At 38.2% G+C, this 18,541-nt stretch overlaps 1 protein-coding gene across 1 annotated transcript in view; it reads right to left on the bottom strand.

Moving 5' to 3' along the window:
- Nucleotides 1–18,541, bottom strand: part of COG3 (component of oligomeric golgi complex 3) — a 68,884-nt gene that overhangs the window by 2,587 nt on the left and 47,756 nt on the right. Inside the window, exons 17-22 of the mRNA XM_046664463.1 lie at nucleotides 17,896–18,016; nucleotides 15,356–15,444; nucleotides 15,112–15,246; nucleotides 8,999–9,074; nucleotides 4,801–4,928; nucleotides 3,911–4,009 (exon numbers count right to left, since the gene is read on the bottom strand). Coding sequence (XP_046520419.1) covers nucleotides 3,911–4,009; nucleotides 4,801–4,928; nucleotides 8,999–9,074; nucleotides 15,112–15,246; nucleotides 15,356–15,444; nucleotides 17,896–18,016 — 648 coding nt within the window. The remainder of the gene's footprint in view (nucleotides 1–3,910; nucleotides 4,010–4,800; nucleotides 4,929–8,998; nucleotides 9,075–15,111; nucleotides 15,247–15,355; nucleotides 15,445–17,895; nucleotides 18,017–18,541) is intronic.

The raw sequence follows: 18,541 nt of genomic DNA, 5'->3' as shown, positions 1-18,541 counted from the left end.
ACGGTACAAGCTGTTTTGGTGATAAAAACAATCGCTCCCTAATCTCTTAAAAATGTGTACTTCCAGTGAAGGGACACAAAATCACCTCTGTGTTTTCCTGCCCGGCCTGGCTAGGTCAAGAAAGCCAAACAGGCTGCAGAACTGCGCCAGGTTAAAGAAACTAACGAGATATGACACGTGACACAACTGAAGAAATGTGATATGGACTGTGGATTAGATAATAGCATCACTGTGACATTTCCCGCTTTGATCCCTGTGTGGGGGGAGGGTAAGAGAATTCCTTGTTCTTAGGAAATTCACTGAACTATTTCCAAGTAAAGGAGTACAGTGTCTCCCAAATTCCTCTCAAATGACTTAAAAGAGGGGTGGGGAGGGAGCGGAAAGGGAGAAAGCAATAATGATACAGCAAATGGGGCAAACTGTAAAAAACTGGATCAAGTTCCTTATTACCATTCTCACATTATTTCCTCTAAGTTTGAAATTATAACAAAATAAAGTTACAAAAAAATTGTACTGCCATATATTGGATCTTAAGAAAATGAGTCACAAGCATCCAATTTCCAAGGAAATTTAAAATGGGAGAGAAAGTGACAGCAAACCAGAGGGTCCCTCTAGGAACAATCAATAGAATCAGAATACAGATTCTGGTTCCTACTCTGTGAACCTTTGGCCAAGTGACTTAGTCAGCAGTCAGTAACATCAGCTACGATTATCATCTAGAAAATGTCACCAGCTTGGAAAGATGGTCAAGGCACAGAGAGGATGATGGTCTCTTTTAGTGTTTTTCCAACTGTAGGTTGCAACCCATTGGTACATCATGACAATAATTTAGTGGTTCATCAATAGAATGGGGGAAGACAAGCAAAGCAAAACAACTGAGTTGCACATAATGCAGGTGACTGCTGTAAAACTTTAAGTTACAGACATTTATACACACACACTGAAACATTCATCTCACTGGGAGGAGTCAAGCGGGAGCCCAGGAACTCTGCGTGTTCTTAGCAAGACCCACCCGACTTCCCTCCATCAGAACTGCTCTTCTCATACCTCTACCCATGTTTAGGTCACCCACTGCGGGAAGCCCAGGCCTCCCAAGTCATTCCTCCGGCCTGGTCTCTATTACCCACAAGGCTCTTTTCCAACCTCATCATCCACCCCTCTGAACTCCTGAAGCCCTTCCACCGTGCCCCCACTGGACCTACAGTCAGTCATCAGCAAAGTTCCTTCTCACTCTCAGCCAGTTCTCTGAACCTTCCTACCCGTAACTGAATCCCAGCTCCCCACCAAGGACGAGCTTCCCCTGAAGCCTTCTCAAGTGATGGGTGTTTCTCTTCCACATGCCTGGGACCACTGGACCTGGAGGTGGATCAGAGTCCTCTTTGTTCCCCACTGTCATTTCTAGACCATTCTTCCTCCCTCCTCCAGCACCTCCCCTCAGCTTTGGTTTTCTTGGTATCAGACCCTGCCATGCTTTACTCCTCCTTGCAACCATCTACAACCCCTTGGCCATCACCCTGCCCTGAATTCCTTACAAATCTCAGAGCACTATCACTCTTTTCTAAAACTACTCCTGTAGGAATTCTTGATGATTTCAACATCCAGATAGATAACCTTTCCAGTGTGTAGGTCGCTCAGTTCTGTGGCTCCTTTCTTCCAATGATCTCATCTTTCACCCTACATCAGCTACTCATTCCATGGGACGTATCTTAGGCCTTATCTTCCCCTCTAACTGCAACCCCTCCATGATCTCATTTTCAAGCATCTCACTCTTTGATCGCCGTAACCTATCTTCCCAGCTTATCTTTCCTCTCATACTCCAATTCCAAGGATCCTTTGACTCCCCCAGGACCCATAATCCACAATCCTCCTACCTTTTCACTCTCTTCCCTTAGCTCCCTCCTGTCCTCATGCTCCTCATCTGCTTAAGTTCCATGGCAATCATTACAATCACTCCCTTGTTTAAACATTTAGCGCTCTGGCCCTCATCCCCCTCGACCTTGTACCCTCCTGGCAAAACCACAGCCCTAATGAAATACAAATCTCCAGCTACTCGACATCTGCATTCAGGCAACTGACTATGACTGGGGAGAAAAGTAGACAACTATGTTGAATGGTCTCTCCTAGATTCATGACCCCTGAACTCAGCTGAGCCTCCCTCCTCAGATTTCAGCAACTCCTCACTCTCAGTGACGACCCTGCTTCCTGTTTCACTCACAAATGGGAAGCAGGCAGCCAAGAGCTTCCAGGAGCTCCCCTCACATCTGCTACCTCCTCACAGGTGGGCCCGAACGCTCAGCCTTCTCTCCTTTTACACAGCTGAACACCCCAGGTCCTGACAACTGCTCCTGAGACTCCACGCCCCTCTCTACTCGTGACAATTTTCCAGCATCAATTTTTCCCTCTCTTTGGATCTTCCCCATGAACATACAAACATGCATTTTTCCCCATCTTTAAAAATCCAATAACAAATAAAAAATAGCTCCTTATAGGAGGAAAGAGGAAAAAGCCTGGAGGGACCTGGAAAGGGAAGCAAGATTGCTCCAAATTTACCTTGTTCTGTGATTCTGACTTGGGAACCATGCAAATATTTTACATAATTTAAAAAAAATTAAATCAAAATGAGGGGGAAAAGCTCACAGAATATAATTACTTCAAGTGACATAAAAAAGTATTGACTGAACAACCCTAGAACTACAGAGATTCCTTCTTAAAATATGACCCATATATCCATAGAAAGGAATATATACAGCCATGAAAAAGAATGAAGTTCTGATTCATGCTACAACGTGGATGAGCCTTGAAAACATTATGCTAAAAGGAAGAAGCTAGTCATAACAGGTCATGTATTACATGATTTCATTTAATGAAAGTCCAGAATGAGCAAATCTATTGAGACAAAAAGTAGATTAGCAGAAGAGTAGATTAGTAGAAGTAGGTTAGTAGAAGTGTAGTTTAGTAGAAGAGCAGACTAGTAGATTAGTAGAAGAGAAGAGAACAGGGAATATGCTAACGGGTAAGGGGTTTCTTTCCAGAGGCAGGGGGGATAACAATGTTCTGGAAATTAGACAGTGGTGATGGTTGCACAAGTCAGCGAATATACTAAAAACCACTAAACTGTCTACCTTAAAAGGGTGAGTTTTACAGTATATGAATTATATCTCAATTAAAAAATGATCCCATTTCTCTTCCAGCTACCACCCCATCTTTGCTCTCTCCACATAACAAAAGTGCCCAGAAGACTTACTCACACTCACTGCCTCTAGTCTCTCTCCTGCCAGCCTCCACTCGCTCCAATCAGGCTCTCAGCAGCCTTACCACTCTCCCCCAAATTCTCTAGTCCTTACCATACACTAAACTCTTAAACTATGCTAAATTTCAAAACAGAAATAAAATATCCTCCATAGCACGAGCCTACTCTTAACACATAATAGGTACTTGATAAAAACCTGCTGACAAAATTGAATAAACGAATGATAGTAAACACAGACTGAGCTCTATATTCAATTTTTTTTAATTTGGGAAGAAGGGAGAAAATATAAACATCTCTAACATCTATTCTAATCCCTAAAATAACTTTCATTTCTTTCATTTGAAATGTGAAATGCTTTTTACCTCTTACCTTGCAATTGCAAACAAATTTATTCAGCAACATAAATACCACTATCTGAATCTTTCACAAACATTTCATTCTCCTTAAACACAACAACTTCAATATCAGAAAGGATTAAAAAGCAATTGAAAATTCTAAAGTCATCACCAAAAATATGAGAGAGCAATGCACAGTTTGAACTCATAAAGTAATGTACAATTTTTAAGATTAAAACTAAAAACAAACTTACTCAAAGACATTATCTACTCAAAATAACTGAGAGGTTATAAAACTGACAAGGACCTTCAGACCATGGATTACCTGTTCCATAGAAGGACAAGCAATGATCTGGGTATCTTCAGGGCTGAACTCTTCCTTTAACAAAACATGGAACTTCTGAAAGACTTGTTGAATGTTATTCTTAGAAAGAAGAGCAATCACATTAAATGAGTCACTGAAAACATACGCAGTTGTCTTAAACATGAAACGCTAAGAACGTTAAATCATAACCATATTTACCAAAACGAGTGGAGGAACTATATCCTTCACGGGATTACCAAAGACAGTGAATTTACACTTAATATTTCACATGCTAGCACAACCTGACTAACACTTATCAAGTGATACTTCCTGGAGAAACTAAACTCTAGCAAGCTCTGTCCCCCAGAGAATAATATGAGTCTTCAGTAGCAATTTCTTACACAAAAGATAATAAAGTTCCCAGACACATAAAATGTACTTGGGTAAAAATGTGAGCTCAACACAGAGCTGGAAGTTTATGAGTACTAAATTTGCTGTGACATTTAATCCCTTGGTGGCCATTGCGAGCCATTTATTTCCACTACTCACCAGTAAAATAGGGCATAATTCCTGAAATGCTGCTCTCTCAAGTGTTGGGCCAAATTCAGTGTGACAGTCTGATGTTTTATTTATTTATTTACTAACTTTCACTTTTAGGTAGAAATTACCTTAGTGCCAAAGGCAACATAAAGAACTTATGTTAGTAGGACATAACATAAGTAGGAGGGGGAAAAAGATATCATCAGACAGATGCAGGGTTTGTTAACCTTTCAAGGATCACAGTGATTATCAACTTCACTAGAATAGTATACCAACATTTAAAAATGTCTATAGGACGAGGGAAATGGTAGACAAGGCAAGAACACTTGAAGAGACTGGCCAACATTCAGATAAACTGCCACAATACTCACCCTGACAGGTTTAAATAAGATGAACTCAGTATCTTTATTGGACAGGTACAGTGACATACTTCTCAACGTCAGCGGCAGCTGTGCTTTGACTTTCTTATAGGCACCTGCCGCAAGGTCACCGACCTTTGCTGGAAAGAAATTAACCTCGTTAGTGTCACAAAGAAAAAGAGAAGAAACATTTTCATTTTAATTCAGAGGGGAATAAAGGGAAAGAAAAATAGTAAAAAAGACTATTTCCTCAAAGAATTTCTTTCACTTTTCTTGTTTATCAAGTTTAATCACAAACCCTATAAACATTCATTAAGTCTCTACTACACACTAAATTCAACCCCAAGGGATAAGGCAACAAAAGAATTCCCCCACATGTTTCAAGACATTCATAGGGGCTGTAACTGGTGCCTTTGGAATTTGGAGATAAGAGTTAAGGTAAAATAAAAAGTCATCTGCAGACAGTAAGCATTACTTCAAAGTGAATGAGCTTATTCATCTGCAGAACTGATTCATAGTAAGAGATGCTCTCTGTCTTATGAGATCATTCAGAAAATATCCACACATATTTAATGGGAAGTAAAAATCCATTTGTTATATTGTTATACTATATTATCAGAAAGGGAACAGAATTCCAGAAAATTGTAACTGAAATAATTATGTAGCCCAGGTGTAGTGTCTGAAAAGAAGTAAAAATAGAAGAGAAGAATAGTAATCTATATGATGTATTTAAAAGCGAAAATTACCTAGAAAGCTACAAAGGAAAAGACCGATTAATAATTTCAAAGATGCTTCAACCTCAACCATAATTAAAGAAATGCATGTTAAAATAACTGAGATATTTTCAGATTGGTAGAAATTACTAAGATTGTGACTATACACATTTGGCAGGGGAGTGGGGAAACAGGCACCCTCATCCACTGCTGATGGAGCATAAAATGGTTCAGCCTCTTTGGAGGGATATTAGAGACAACGTCTAGCAAAATTGACAACACACATACTCTTTCACTTAACATGTCTACTGCTAGAAATTTACCTTATGTATATACTCACAAAATATCAAGATATGTGCGTACAGGGGCATTTATTAAAGAATGTGTGGAAAGACAAAAAATAAAAATAATTTAAATATCCATTAGTAGAATTACTAAAGAAATTGTGCTATAGTGATGTATTCTATGCATTCACTAACTAGAATGGGTAGAGCTGGATATGCTGGCACAGAAAGGACTCCAAGATACAAAGTAAAAAAATCAAGGGCTATAGTATAACCTTATTTGCATAATATGTTTTAAGTCCATATGTGATAATATATACATAAATAATTTTGGGAAAGAAACCGTTAATAGTGGTTACCTTTAAGAGGACTAGTCTGGAGGTGGAGAACACAATTATTTTTCATTTTATACTTTTTCACAGTTCAAATTTTATACAACGATAAAAAAATTTTTTTTAATTGAGGAGGGTCATGGTAAAGCATGGTAAGAAAGCGCCAATGCTCTCAAGAAGAAAGAACAAACAATCCAGGAATTGCTTATTTTTCATAAAATAGAAGAAAGTTCCTTGAAGATGATTAATTCCAGTGGCTCTGGTTCTATCATCACCAATGCACTTCAGGGATCATTAAGGCAGTTTTCAGAGCCTTCATACCCAAAAGGTGTGTGTAGAGGCTAGTAAATAGAGCATCCTCTAATTCCTAAAATAGCACAATTCCCAGAGTAAACTAACAAATTGGCATCCTAAGTTATAACTTGATCTCTTGTGAGTTTAGTATGAAATGACCCCCGAGAACCTGATCAAGTCTGCATGAACCAGTAACCCTGGGTTTTTAGGAGCCCAAGGCAAGTCCCTAGATTGCTCTTGATGCTCCCACCCCAAAGGCCCAAAAATCTCACTATGACATTTAAGTGTGGGCTTCTTGTATTACAGATTAAGAAAAAGCAACTCTACAGCTCTGTGCATCTAAATGGGACAGAAGATACAACAACTAGGTAAACTGAAGTGTCACTGCTATATTTGCCAAGATCCGCCTCTCTTAGAAACAAAATGGGTTAAATGAGAAAAGAGCAAGCACTGGGGCCGGCCCCGTGGCCGAGTGGTTGAGTTCGCAAGCTCTGCTTTGGTGGCCCAGGGTTTCACTGGTTCGGATCCTGGGCACAGACACGGAACAGCTCATTGGGCCATGCTGGGGCGGCATCCTGCATGCCACAGCTGGAGGGACCCACAGCTAAAAATATGCAACTGTGTACCCAGGGGCTTTGGGGAGAAAAAGGAAAAATAAAATCTTAAAAAAAAAAGAGCAAGCCCTATTTCAATCTGTCCTTCTGTCAGCTGCCTTTCATCTACTGCTTTACTGATGACAATGCTAGTAATGCTAGTAATGCCTAAGAGCACAATACACCTAACACTGGGAGTTCTATGAGGATTCTACTTGAGAAAATGGCACCTATTTTGAGTGAAAAAGGATCTTTCCAAAGGGGAAGAAAAATACATTAATGATGCATCCAGCTCCTGGGCTTAGCTGTACTAAATATGCCTATGCCTATTTGTTAGTTTCTACCTATTTTAAGAAAGATGTTTTGGCACCCAAGAGTTTCATTTACATAAATGTTCAAAATAAAATCAGCTTCTATTTCTAAATACAAAGCTCTATAAGTGACTGAAATCTTGAGCCAGAGCACCAGCTAATCCAAAGATGATCAGAATTCCTTCTAGAACCGAGCTGAGTTATGGCCTAAGTCTGCTTCTGACCGTGAGGGGGTCAGAATAGGTGGTTACCACCAGGCCGACCATGGTCAGAATTTCCAGTATTGTCAGTAAAGAATCTGGTTTTCTGTCTTCTGACAGAATGTACTACTGCATCGAGCACACTCTCTGTCTTTTAGTAAGATGGCAAAGATTTCAATCTCATTCACAATAAAAGGTTTAAAATAATAAAGACAATATAACATTCACTATCTCCATCACAGTAAACAAAAGGCCTAAAGCATGTTACAAAGTTTATTTGCAATAAAGCAAAACAATGCAAACCTATATTGATATCGTCAAAGTTCACATGATGAATTTTTGAAATAAAATCCTGCCTTCCTTTCAAATACAATTGATAATTCTCTGTGTTTACAGATCTTCCTAAGAGATATATAGCTACTCTTTCAACGTCTTAGTTCTAGTTCAACTTCATATTAACCTGAGGCATTAATAACAGTAACTGAAAATTTTAGAATGGTCTCAATTCTTTTCCCCAAAAGAAATAAATACCTGAAGACATAACATTCTTTCAATATGGAAATTCAATCACATTAAAAACCTAATTCCAGATTAGGTGCCAGACAGTCAATTTTTTATGGATGCTAAGCCAGAATCATTCTTTGGATCTCTCTCACTATGAGCAAAAAGCTTCCGCACCCCCTGGGACACAGCTTACCTGTAATTAAAACAGTGATTCTTTCACCATTTTGTCCTTTGTAGTTTCAAAGGCTCTCTATCACAATATGGGTCAGGGGAGGGCCAGAAATACCAATCTAACAGAATGACTTATTCTGGTTTAATGACAACTTAAAATATCACAAAATATACCAAAAATAACCCACAAAGTTAGCTGTGATTTTAAATGTCTAATGTCTAATGCTAAATATATACACAAAAAAACCTAGCACAAAAAAATTCATTTAGGAAAGAGTAAGGCTGGGAACATCTCAAGCATATCTGCCAGAGAGTGATATTGCCTGCCAACTCCCAAATGACACTACAATTTTTGTAATCTTTTTCAAAGACTCTAAACATTAAACAGAGGATAAAACTTGTATAAAATGTGGAACAAAATAAGGTCCAACATTCCTTCATATAATACTTGAAAATACAAATATCTCTCAATATTTCATACTATCAAGCACAATATTTTCATCAAAGCTCTAACACAATGAAAAGCAGGTGTACAGAAACCAGCAGACTCAAAGTGTTTCCGTCTAAACCACATTTTATTCTTAACTGGGTATACACATATATTTAAATTTTTCCTTCCTTGGAATGCTTGTTGAAATGCAAGTAGTGCTGTCCAATTAAGACCAGTCAGCTCCAAACTACAAGTTGCATCAACCCAAGCCACAGGAGGAGCAGGAAACCAACTCCGAGCTATCAGAGCAAGGACCATATAAACGCAAATTAATCAACACGCTAACAAAAGAAGTTCCAAATAGTGAAATGTGAATACCTGGTTGTGCCCAAGGCTGCTGAGAGAGAGTATATTTGGGTCCTCCCTGACTGGCCATTGTTTTTAATGCCGAAACCTAGTGGAGGAGACAAAAAAAAGTTTCATTTCACTGATGACAAATTAAACTAGTACTGCTCTCAAAGGATACACAACATCATTTGAACCTATTAAAACATAATGATACTCAAATGTGCAACCCTATAAGAAAATGCATCATATCTCATAGTCCTTTATAACTAACAAAAGCAAAACTTCTTTTGTGATTTCAATGCATACGTTGTCTTGCAAAAAAACCATACAATGTCTTGAGGCATTCTGCCTAAAACATTTCAGGGTAGGAAGACAAAAATGAAGACCTAGAAAATGCAAACACAAAACAGTCCTCTCTTTAAGTGGACTTTTATGTTAATATTATCATATATTAGAAAAAATGTCACAGCAGCAGGAATAGAACCTCCTTTACAGACATAGAGGGTCCTTTTCTTCATTGTTTCACAGGCGGAGAGAACGTTATTAAATCAAAGATTTTCAAATAGCATCAAAAGGCACACTTGACTGACCAGTGCTACAGAGACAGACGTGGAGGCTAACCTTCTGCTCATCTCCCTTTTCATTCCTCAAAGTCAATACAGAGAAGCAAAAGCAAAAAAGTACATTTGGCTGCTTGGACAAGACTGTTCTTAAGATGACAAATTATGGTGGGGCTAAACAGATTGCTAGGCACCAAAGGTCCAGGCCAGGGGCTGGCCCCATGGCCTAGTGGTTAAGTTTAGCATGCTCTGCTTCAGTGACTGGAGTTCAGTTCCCAGGCACGGACCTACAGCACTCATCAGCAGCCATGCTGTGGCAGCAACTCACATACAAAATAAAGGACGACTGGCCCAGATGTTAGCTCAGGGTGAATCTTCCAGGGGTGGGGGGGTGGGGAGGGGATGGCAGTGTGGGGCAGGGTGAAGGTCCAGGCCATAACCTTGGCCTCACTAGATAGTCATTAGAAAAATTTGAGCACCAACTCTTTAGATTCCCCATAAAGAAGGCCACACAAATATTCAGGCAGAGGATGGGCAGAGACAGGATGTAACGTTAATTCAGATCTCTCCAGCTCTCTCCCGTTTCACAAAGTTCATATTCCTGTGCCACTCTAGGCCTTTGCTCATGCTGGCATGTGTATAAAATCACCCCTTCCCTACCGTCATTCAATTCCTCTCCATGTCTTTATTTTGTATTGTGACATGCAGCTTTTAACAGCAAATCATACATGTGATTATAAATTAGACAATGCTAAAAGAAAAACAGGTTCATATCTAGTGTACATTATCCCTGATAAGTCCCAACACAAATATATAAACATACTAATGTGTCTGCATTTACAAAGATACGAACACAGTGCTCTAAAAACTTTCTTATCCACTTAAATCTAAATTCTGGACATTTTTCCATATCTAACAGTTATGTTTTCACAGTAGCGGCTGCCTATTATTCCACTGATTGTTCCAGAATTTGACCAAATTCATAATGACATATACTTAGGCTGTATATATTTATTTTTATATTAAAAATAAATACAAACTTCTATTAGTTATGAGCCACATAGCCACATTTCAGTCAACAATAGACTGCATATACAATGGTGGTCCCATAAGATTACAATGGAGCTGAAAAATTCCTATCTCCTAGTGACATAGCCATTGTAACAGCGTAGTGCAACACATTACTCACATGTTTGTGATAATACTGGTGTAAACAAACCTGCTGTGAAAAAGAAGGATATAAATAAAGAAAATACTTTTGTACAGCTGTACAACGTGTTTGTATTTTAAGCTAAGTGTTATTGCAAAAGAGTCAAAAAGTTAAAAAAAAAAAAATAAGACGTTTATAAAAGCAAAAAATTTACAGTAAGGGGCTGGCCGGGTGGCGTAGTGGTTAAGTTTGCACACTCCACTTTGGCAGCTGGGAGTTCACAGGTTCAGATCCCGGGCGCAGACCTAGCACTGCTGGTCAAGACACACTGTGGTGGTATCCCACATAAAATAGAGGAAGATTGGCACAGATGTTAGCTCAGCGACAATCTTCCTCAAGCAAAAAGAAGACTAGCAACAGATGTTAGCTCAGGACCAATCTTCCTCACACACAAAAAAAAGTTACAGAAAGCTAAGACATTTTTTATTGAAGAAAGAAAAATATTTTTTACAAATTTAGTGTAGCTTAAGTGTACAGTGTTGATAAAGTCTACAGCAGTGTGCAGTGATGTCCTAGCCCTCACATGCGCTCACCACTCACTCACTGACTCTCCTAGAGCAGCTTCCAGTCCTGCAAGTTCCATTCATGGTAAGCGCCCTGTACAGGTGTACTATTTTTTATCTTTTATGCCAAATTTTTGCAATATCTTTTGTATGTTTAGATGCACAAACACTTACCACTGTGTTGCAATCACCCACAGTACTCAGTACAGTAACATGCTGTACAGGTTTGTAGCTGTAGCTTAGCTATAAACTTGAAATTATACCTCCTTTAAATGCTTTCATTCAGATTTTTTGCTAAAACAAAATCTTCACTTCAAGTTTGTCATATTTTACTTATAAAACAATACTTCTGCAGCACTTATAATTACAAAGTCCTTTTACATATGAGTTTGTCATATTTTACTTATAAAATAATACTTCAGCAGCACTTATAATTACAAAGTCCGTTTACATATATGACCTCATAACATCCTTCAGGAGGGAGGAGGGATGCTATGGCTATCTCCACTGTAGAGATTAGAAACTTGAGGCTTGGAGAAACGAGTGACTTGCTACCACTTCAGTCAGGAGGCACAGAATGGGGTGTAGAGCTCAGCTTTCCTGACTGGAGATGCTACGCTCTTTCTACTGCACCCATGACCAGTCCGAGCCCTAATTAAGAGTTTGCTTCAAGCAATATTCTGTACAATGAAATTCTCAAACAATAAAAAGGTATCAACAGTTTTTGAGTTTGACGGAAAATATCTGACCCAAACGTTTTCAGTGAACCTCTACGCCCAACACTTAGAACAGGACTATACTCCGTAGGGCCATTCAATACAGTCACGCGCCGCTTAACAGTAGTTCTAAGAAATGCATTGTTAGGGAATTTCATAGTTGTGCGAACACCATACAGTGCACTTACAGAAACCTAGATGGTACAGCCTACTACACACCGAGGCCATACGGTGCTAATCTCAAGGAACCACCGTCAGAGATGCAGTCAGTCACTCACTGAAACACCGTTACGCAGCACATGACTGTACTTAGGTTATTTTTCAAGGAGCAGGAAATAAAGCACGGAGCATATGTGTTCTAAAACTTATTTTATTTTTCTCAAGAAATTTCATTAATTGTATCAAAAAGTCAGGAAGGATGTTGACACCAGACAAATTAAGATGTTGTAGAAATGTTTCTCTCATATAAACTGGGTCACTCTGCAAAACTTCGGGTTTTCAATCTGTGAAATGAACATGTTTTCCTTACTGCAGGTACCAGGATGTAATGAGAATAAACAAAAACGAAGCACCTCAACAAGAGCCCAAGGAAAGAGCTACAGAAACAAAACAAGCCAATTTACAGCAGGTGAAAGGGGACCAGAATCACACCTTGAGAATTTAGGCTCAAAAAGAAGTCTTCTGACAACCTAAGAATGTTCTCTACACACTCATAGCTTTGTTTTTTTATGCAAACCCATAAATATTTAAAAAATCAGTCCAAACTTAGAAACAAGCCAGGACATTCTGTTGATCAGGCTTACATCCAAATGGTAAATAGTGAGACCTACAAGCATATACCAAAGGAAAGAAAAAATACTGTTTCCTTTCTGCAGCTATGGATGCTACTTTTCTTGCAATCATTTATCAAGGTGCAAGCACTGGTTGCCTTATAAAATGCCAATTACAATAAAAGAGGCTTGAGATTCTGTACTTGCAGATTTACCTTTAAAGAAAATCATTTTTAAGTTTTTAAATCATTTATTCTGTCTCTGCTATTCAGAACACGAGTAACAGTCACCAGGTAAAGATGACAAATGTTTGGTCCACAAATTTTAAGAAGTAATGTCTTAAATGATCACATATATATGTGTGAACTCTAGTGCTCACATTGTATGCCTATGCATGTGTGTGCACACGTGTCTGTGTGCCCATGTGTGTATGGTGTGTGTGTGTATCTTGGTCTCCAACTCACTCTAAGCCAACAGGACAGGGGAAGGGACCTGAATTTGGAATAAAATAACATAAAAGGGATGCTCAGCCCTCTAAGCTGTAGTATCTACTGAGTCTTTTGACTGGAAATTCAGTGAGGAGCAACGAGGGACCAGGGTTGAAAAATGAAAAATGAGGCAACTGTGAATGATCTGAGCAAGAGTAACACAGACTGAGCAGGCGGGATGGGACTGGTTTCTCAAGGACGATTCGAGGCAAGGCCTTTCCCTCACCAAGCCCAGTGAGGGGAGCATAACAAGAGATGCATGAACAACTACACAGGGGCCCCTGCTACGGACATGTAGCATGTCCATGGAGAACCATGATATAATTCAGAGTTGGAATACATATTTTCTACATAAACCTCTAACATTTCTTAAAAATGTTCATAGTGTCCAGAGTCTCCCAAAATCCACAAATGCACAGCTTATATCAGATTTACCAAACTTATACTAAGGTCAACTTGGACAACTATATCAGTTAATTTTCATTCTCTTGATTTCAAGGAAACTGTCCTTTTCAAGAAAAACTCTTTAATCCTAGATTTCATTATAATCAATTTGCTTCAACTAGAAGATTCACTCTGCTGCTCTCTTACTGCAAAATATTCATCTGTGGTATTTCCCACCAGTATTAATGTGGATGTGCTCCCAAAAATACATACTATAATCTATAAGCTGGTTTTCCATGAAGACAATTTCAGTAAAAACTATGATAACTTATCTGTAAATTACAAAGTATCAATACTTGCACCATTTTTTTTTAAATCAAAACCTGGCAGGAAACATTTCCACCACCTTCTTTTTAAATTTATATGGTGGGAAAAAAAACACATACACACACACACTCCAAATAATGGATATAGACGGACTAAAATCCACTAAACAGTTAATATACTCCAACTATAAACAAAGGAGTAGATTAAAATACTTCAACTATAAACAAAGGAGTAGTTTGTTTAACATTAACAAAAAAGCATTTGCTCTTTTGTTATTTATTATTTTTTAAAACCAATGTATGGTGTCTTTATCACAGGCTCAGGCATATTAGTGATGACAGACCCAGCAACTAGTTACTAACAGAGAATTGGTTTAACTGTCTCCTGGTCGTTTCACAGACACATCTCATCTCCCCAGCTAAGACTTAGATAAATAAATTTGAATGAAAGAGTCATCATACTTCTATTTTTTTAAGATGTCCTCTAACACGAGTCGGAACAGACCCAGGCTTAATAAATGAAAGTTAATTTCAACACAAACATCTTCATGAGGTAAGTCCTTAGTAACAACACTCAAATTTTTTTTTAAATGATTAGGTTGAAAGTGGAAAATCAAAATAGCCATGATCTGATGCTTTCATTGCTAGCATTAGCCAGTTGATGGATTTCAGCTAGAAGACAGAGAAATAGTTTCTTATAAATCCATATATCTGTGATTAACAACACAATGATACGAAATCTTCAATTCTCAATTATCCACACAAAATGGAAGGGAGAAAAAGCGTGTAAAACAAAGAGGAAAATATACCACCCATTTAAGTAACAGAAAACCTTCATGGGCAGGACTGTGATTGCTGCCGTGCAGGTCCTAATCCAGGAAAAGTGAGAGTCCCAAAGCACATACAGATATCTACAATGTGGATAAACAGAACACAGCTAACCAGAGGTCTGCTATAACTGGCTTTCCAATATTTGCGCTCTTTCTCTTAAAAATTAAAAACTCTGCAAGCATATCTAAAAGTCCAAACCAAAAAGCTTCCATAAAATGAAAGACAGTGACTTCCTAGATGGAATCATTAAGACTCGGGTTTACTATCCTCTGCCAGTTTTCACAAGAGGGTAATTCAAAAGGAAATCTAGGGGAGAATTCAAAATTACTTTACCAAAATGCACCAAGGTCTATACCTTTGTCAGGAACTCCTCCAGCTGCTCTACAAACAGCTTGGTCTGCTGCTGAATAAACTGCTCACAGGCCGATTTCAGATGACGGTCTACGTCTTTTTTAGAGTCAAGATAATGTTCTCTTATCTCAGGAGTACCCTTAAAAAGAAGATGACAATTTCCGCCTGTTTTTATGTGCCTAGAAATTACCAGACATGTAAAGAATGTCGTTTATCTCCCACCACCAATGAAACAGACTCCTTCTCACCTCCAACAAGAACTCTATCAAGGCATTGTTGCTATTCAGCCTAAAAAATCTTGGAACAGTCATAGGGTTCAGGATTTTAAATGCTGCATCTGTGAAACAAAATTACTCATCCAGTAAACATGTACAGTTTCAACAGAAAAGCCGAGTTACTGTTTCAGTGTGTTAACATACACTAGCTCTCTATTACCACAAGGCAGGAATGGGTCCATTTTCACCAACTCACCTCCATAAACAAATGACAGTGAGATTAGTGCCAATGACGGCTACACTACCCACACATAGTTGTTTTCTAGAAGTCAGAATTGCAAAATGACTATTAGTCTCAATTATTTATTTATAGAAAAAAGTAAACTGATAATGGTAATCAATACCTTAAAATTTCAATGCTCTACTTTTACAATGCTAAATAGGTTTTTAAAAAAAATATTCATATACTTACCCAGCTTCTTTTGTTAAGATCCTGGCTGGCACAGAAATTTATTCATTTGAAGTGGAGTGAATAAACTAATGTGTCAGCCAGAACGAAAACACCAAAAGGACATATTTACCCCTTAACCTCCAGACTAACTAGAATCTATGCAAAGTACTAACTGAGGTCTCATTGATGTTCAAATGCAATAAGATATAACATTAGTCGTGAGAGGTGAGAGGCTTAAAAGTATAGAGAACAAGTATTATTAAGTGATAGTCAGAAAAGACCATTGCTTTGCTTTGCCAGACAAGAAAGCAAAGCATGAAATGCTTCCAACCCTGGTTTCACCACAACAGGACTTACTGCCTTGACCCTGGTCTTACTGAAAAAGAACCTCTCTATCAGACTTAGTATTCAGAGTAAAGCTTTAGTAAGCAGCTCTTCATTTCTGCTGTCTTTTCTACAAGATACCCGAAACACTGTCTGCAATAAATACATTCAATTCACCATATGGTAGGATCATAATAAGCTTCATAATGTTTTAGGGAAAACATACTTTAAACCAAAATTTGCCAAAATTTTAGGGTATTTCATTTTCTCCCACCTCGGTGAAATCTATTCTAGAAGCAAGCAGCAACAAATTACGAATTAGAAAAAAAATGAAAGAATGTAGATTGGCCCTGCTTTATCCCATCACTTAGATAAAGTAAGGACTATCAGTGCCTGGCATTGCTCAAGGCTAAGAGCACCATTCCTACACCTCACACTGAAAGGAAAAAACAAATCTACCAGAATAGTTGGGTGATGGAAGCCTCTAAGGAGAGTAAGCTCTAAAAAAATTATGCATTCTGTGAAAGCAAAAGCCAGGAAATTTAGCTGCTGTTGAAAAGAAATCACAAAGTATATGAATAGCACACAGGCTTACTATCCAAATTCCAACACAAGCAAAAGGTATTCTCTGTGGTGGTAAGGAGAGAGATTAGGAAAAGAGAGTAAACTGTTTTAATATGGCTCACGATGAGACCACTCTGGCTCTCAGGTGAGCTAAATCAAGTTAACCATTTTATAAGCATAGTCATTAGGAAACCAACAACCTGTTACCCTTTGAAATCTTATATTTGGAGTTCTTCTGAACCACAGAATACAGAAAATAATTTGGGTGACTATTTTCTCAATTCCCCCAATACATAAGAGAGAAAAGTTCATTCATTATATAAATGGATGGCTTAAGGCATTAGAGCTTAATTCTCTTGGAAATGGTTAAGAAAAGATAAAGTTTAGATAAATTTGTAAGTAATTAAGGGAAATGAGGGATATTTATGGTATATCATTAACTGCTTAAGATCAACATCTTAGAAAATAACTACTTGGATCTTTCAGACTTCATCGTTTGGTAATGCAGTCAGAGACAAATCATTAGGATGGATGAAGCATCTTTCCCAAGAAGATTCAGTGTCTATTACCAACTCAAAGACACTATCTACGTGATTACTTAACAACTAGCTGACTTAATAATAATACCACTTAAGTTATTTAAGCACCTTAAGCTTACAAAAGTACTTTAACATACATTTTCATTCTTAATGATCTTGACAACCTGGTGAAGACATCATGACAAGTTGATTCTGCTCGTTTTACCTGGGATAGGGAAGCAAAAACACCCATCCAAGGATCACAAGAGCCAGGAAATGATGGCCCAGGAACAGAACCTGACTCTTTTAAACTCTAAGATAAGTACTCTTCCCATTTTACCCAGCTGGCTTCCTGAATTTTCATGAGCTGACAAACTCAACTCAATGCTTGAAATCATCCCAATTAGCTGACACTCTAAGTAGTTATCATACTGGTTTTTTTTTAACTGGTTATGGTAATACGTGGCAAAGTCTAAGAGAGGTAATACTGTATTATAAATTGAAATGCGGAGATATAGTTCCCTTCATAAAGAAAATACAGCAAGTTAGATGTAATTAGGATGTTGACAGCTCAGCTTAGTATAAACAAGTAACATGCTTAGCAAGCACAGCAAGCAAAACAATTGCAGATGAACATAAAATAAACCTATAACCTGTGCTGACACATTTGGTCAGGTCAAAGACAACCAACTGTGCCAGCCAGGACAATGAAGTACCTCTAGTTTTCTTGAGGTCCAGGGAAATTTCCTTAATGGTGAATTCAGTGTGAAATGGAGCAATTTGTTCACGAAGAATCAAAAGGTGCTTTATTAAGAAAAGTTGTCCATCGATCTGAGTCTAAATTGTAAGACAGAAAAATTTATCACAGACTAAATAAAAACAGGAGCACATAAAACACATATGTTATTAATCCACATTAATCTACCCAGGTTTATAGCCTTTACCCTAACTTTATGGTACCAATATTCCTTTGTTGTGCAAGGATCCCTACCCATTTAATCCATGTTAGAATTATCTAGAAAAGTCTGCTTCAAACTCTTAGTAATTCTGTCACCTGCTCTACTTAGTAAATCCAAGAAAGTAAATCAGACAAAAGGTTGTAAAGCAACACATTTAGAAAGAACAGTCAGATGCAGGCTAACATCAGCACAGAGCAGAAAGTACAGTTCAAAGTATGAGCATGATGCTGACCTCTCAGGGCTTTCTAGTTTCTCTTCAATAACATGGCTTTCACTATTTGGTCAAAGTGGTTTCAGTCCCCAGAATATCAGAAACACTACTCATATTTATATAAAAGTACAAAAGGAACCTCCAAAGGTAAACGATTTGGTGTTACCACTCTGGATTATCCTGCAGGCAGCA

The sequence above is a fragment of the Equus quagga genome, chromosome 6, assembly GCF_021613505.1.
Source record: "Equus quagga isolate Etosha38 chromosome 6, UCLA_HA_Equagga_1.0, whole genome shotgun sequence".
Classification (NCBI taxonomy): domain Eukaryota; kingdom Metazoa; phylum Chordata; class Mammalia; order Perissodactyla; family Equidae; genus Equus; species Equus quagga.
Note: the sequence above shows the minus strand (reverse complement) of the source record. Positions and strands in the feature narration are given on the sequence as shown.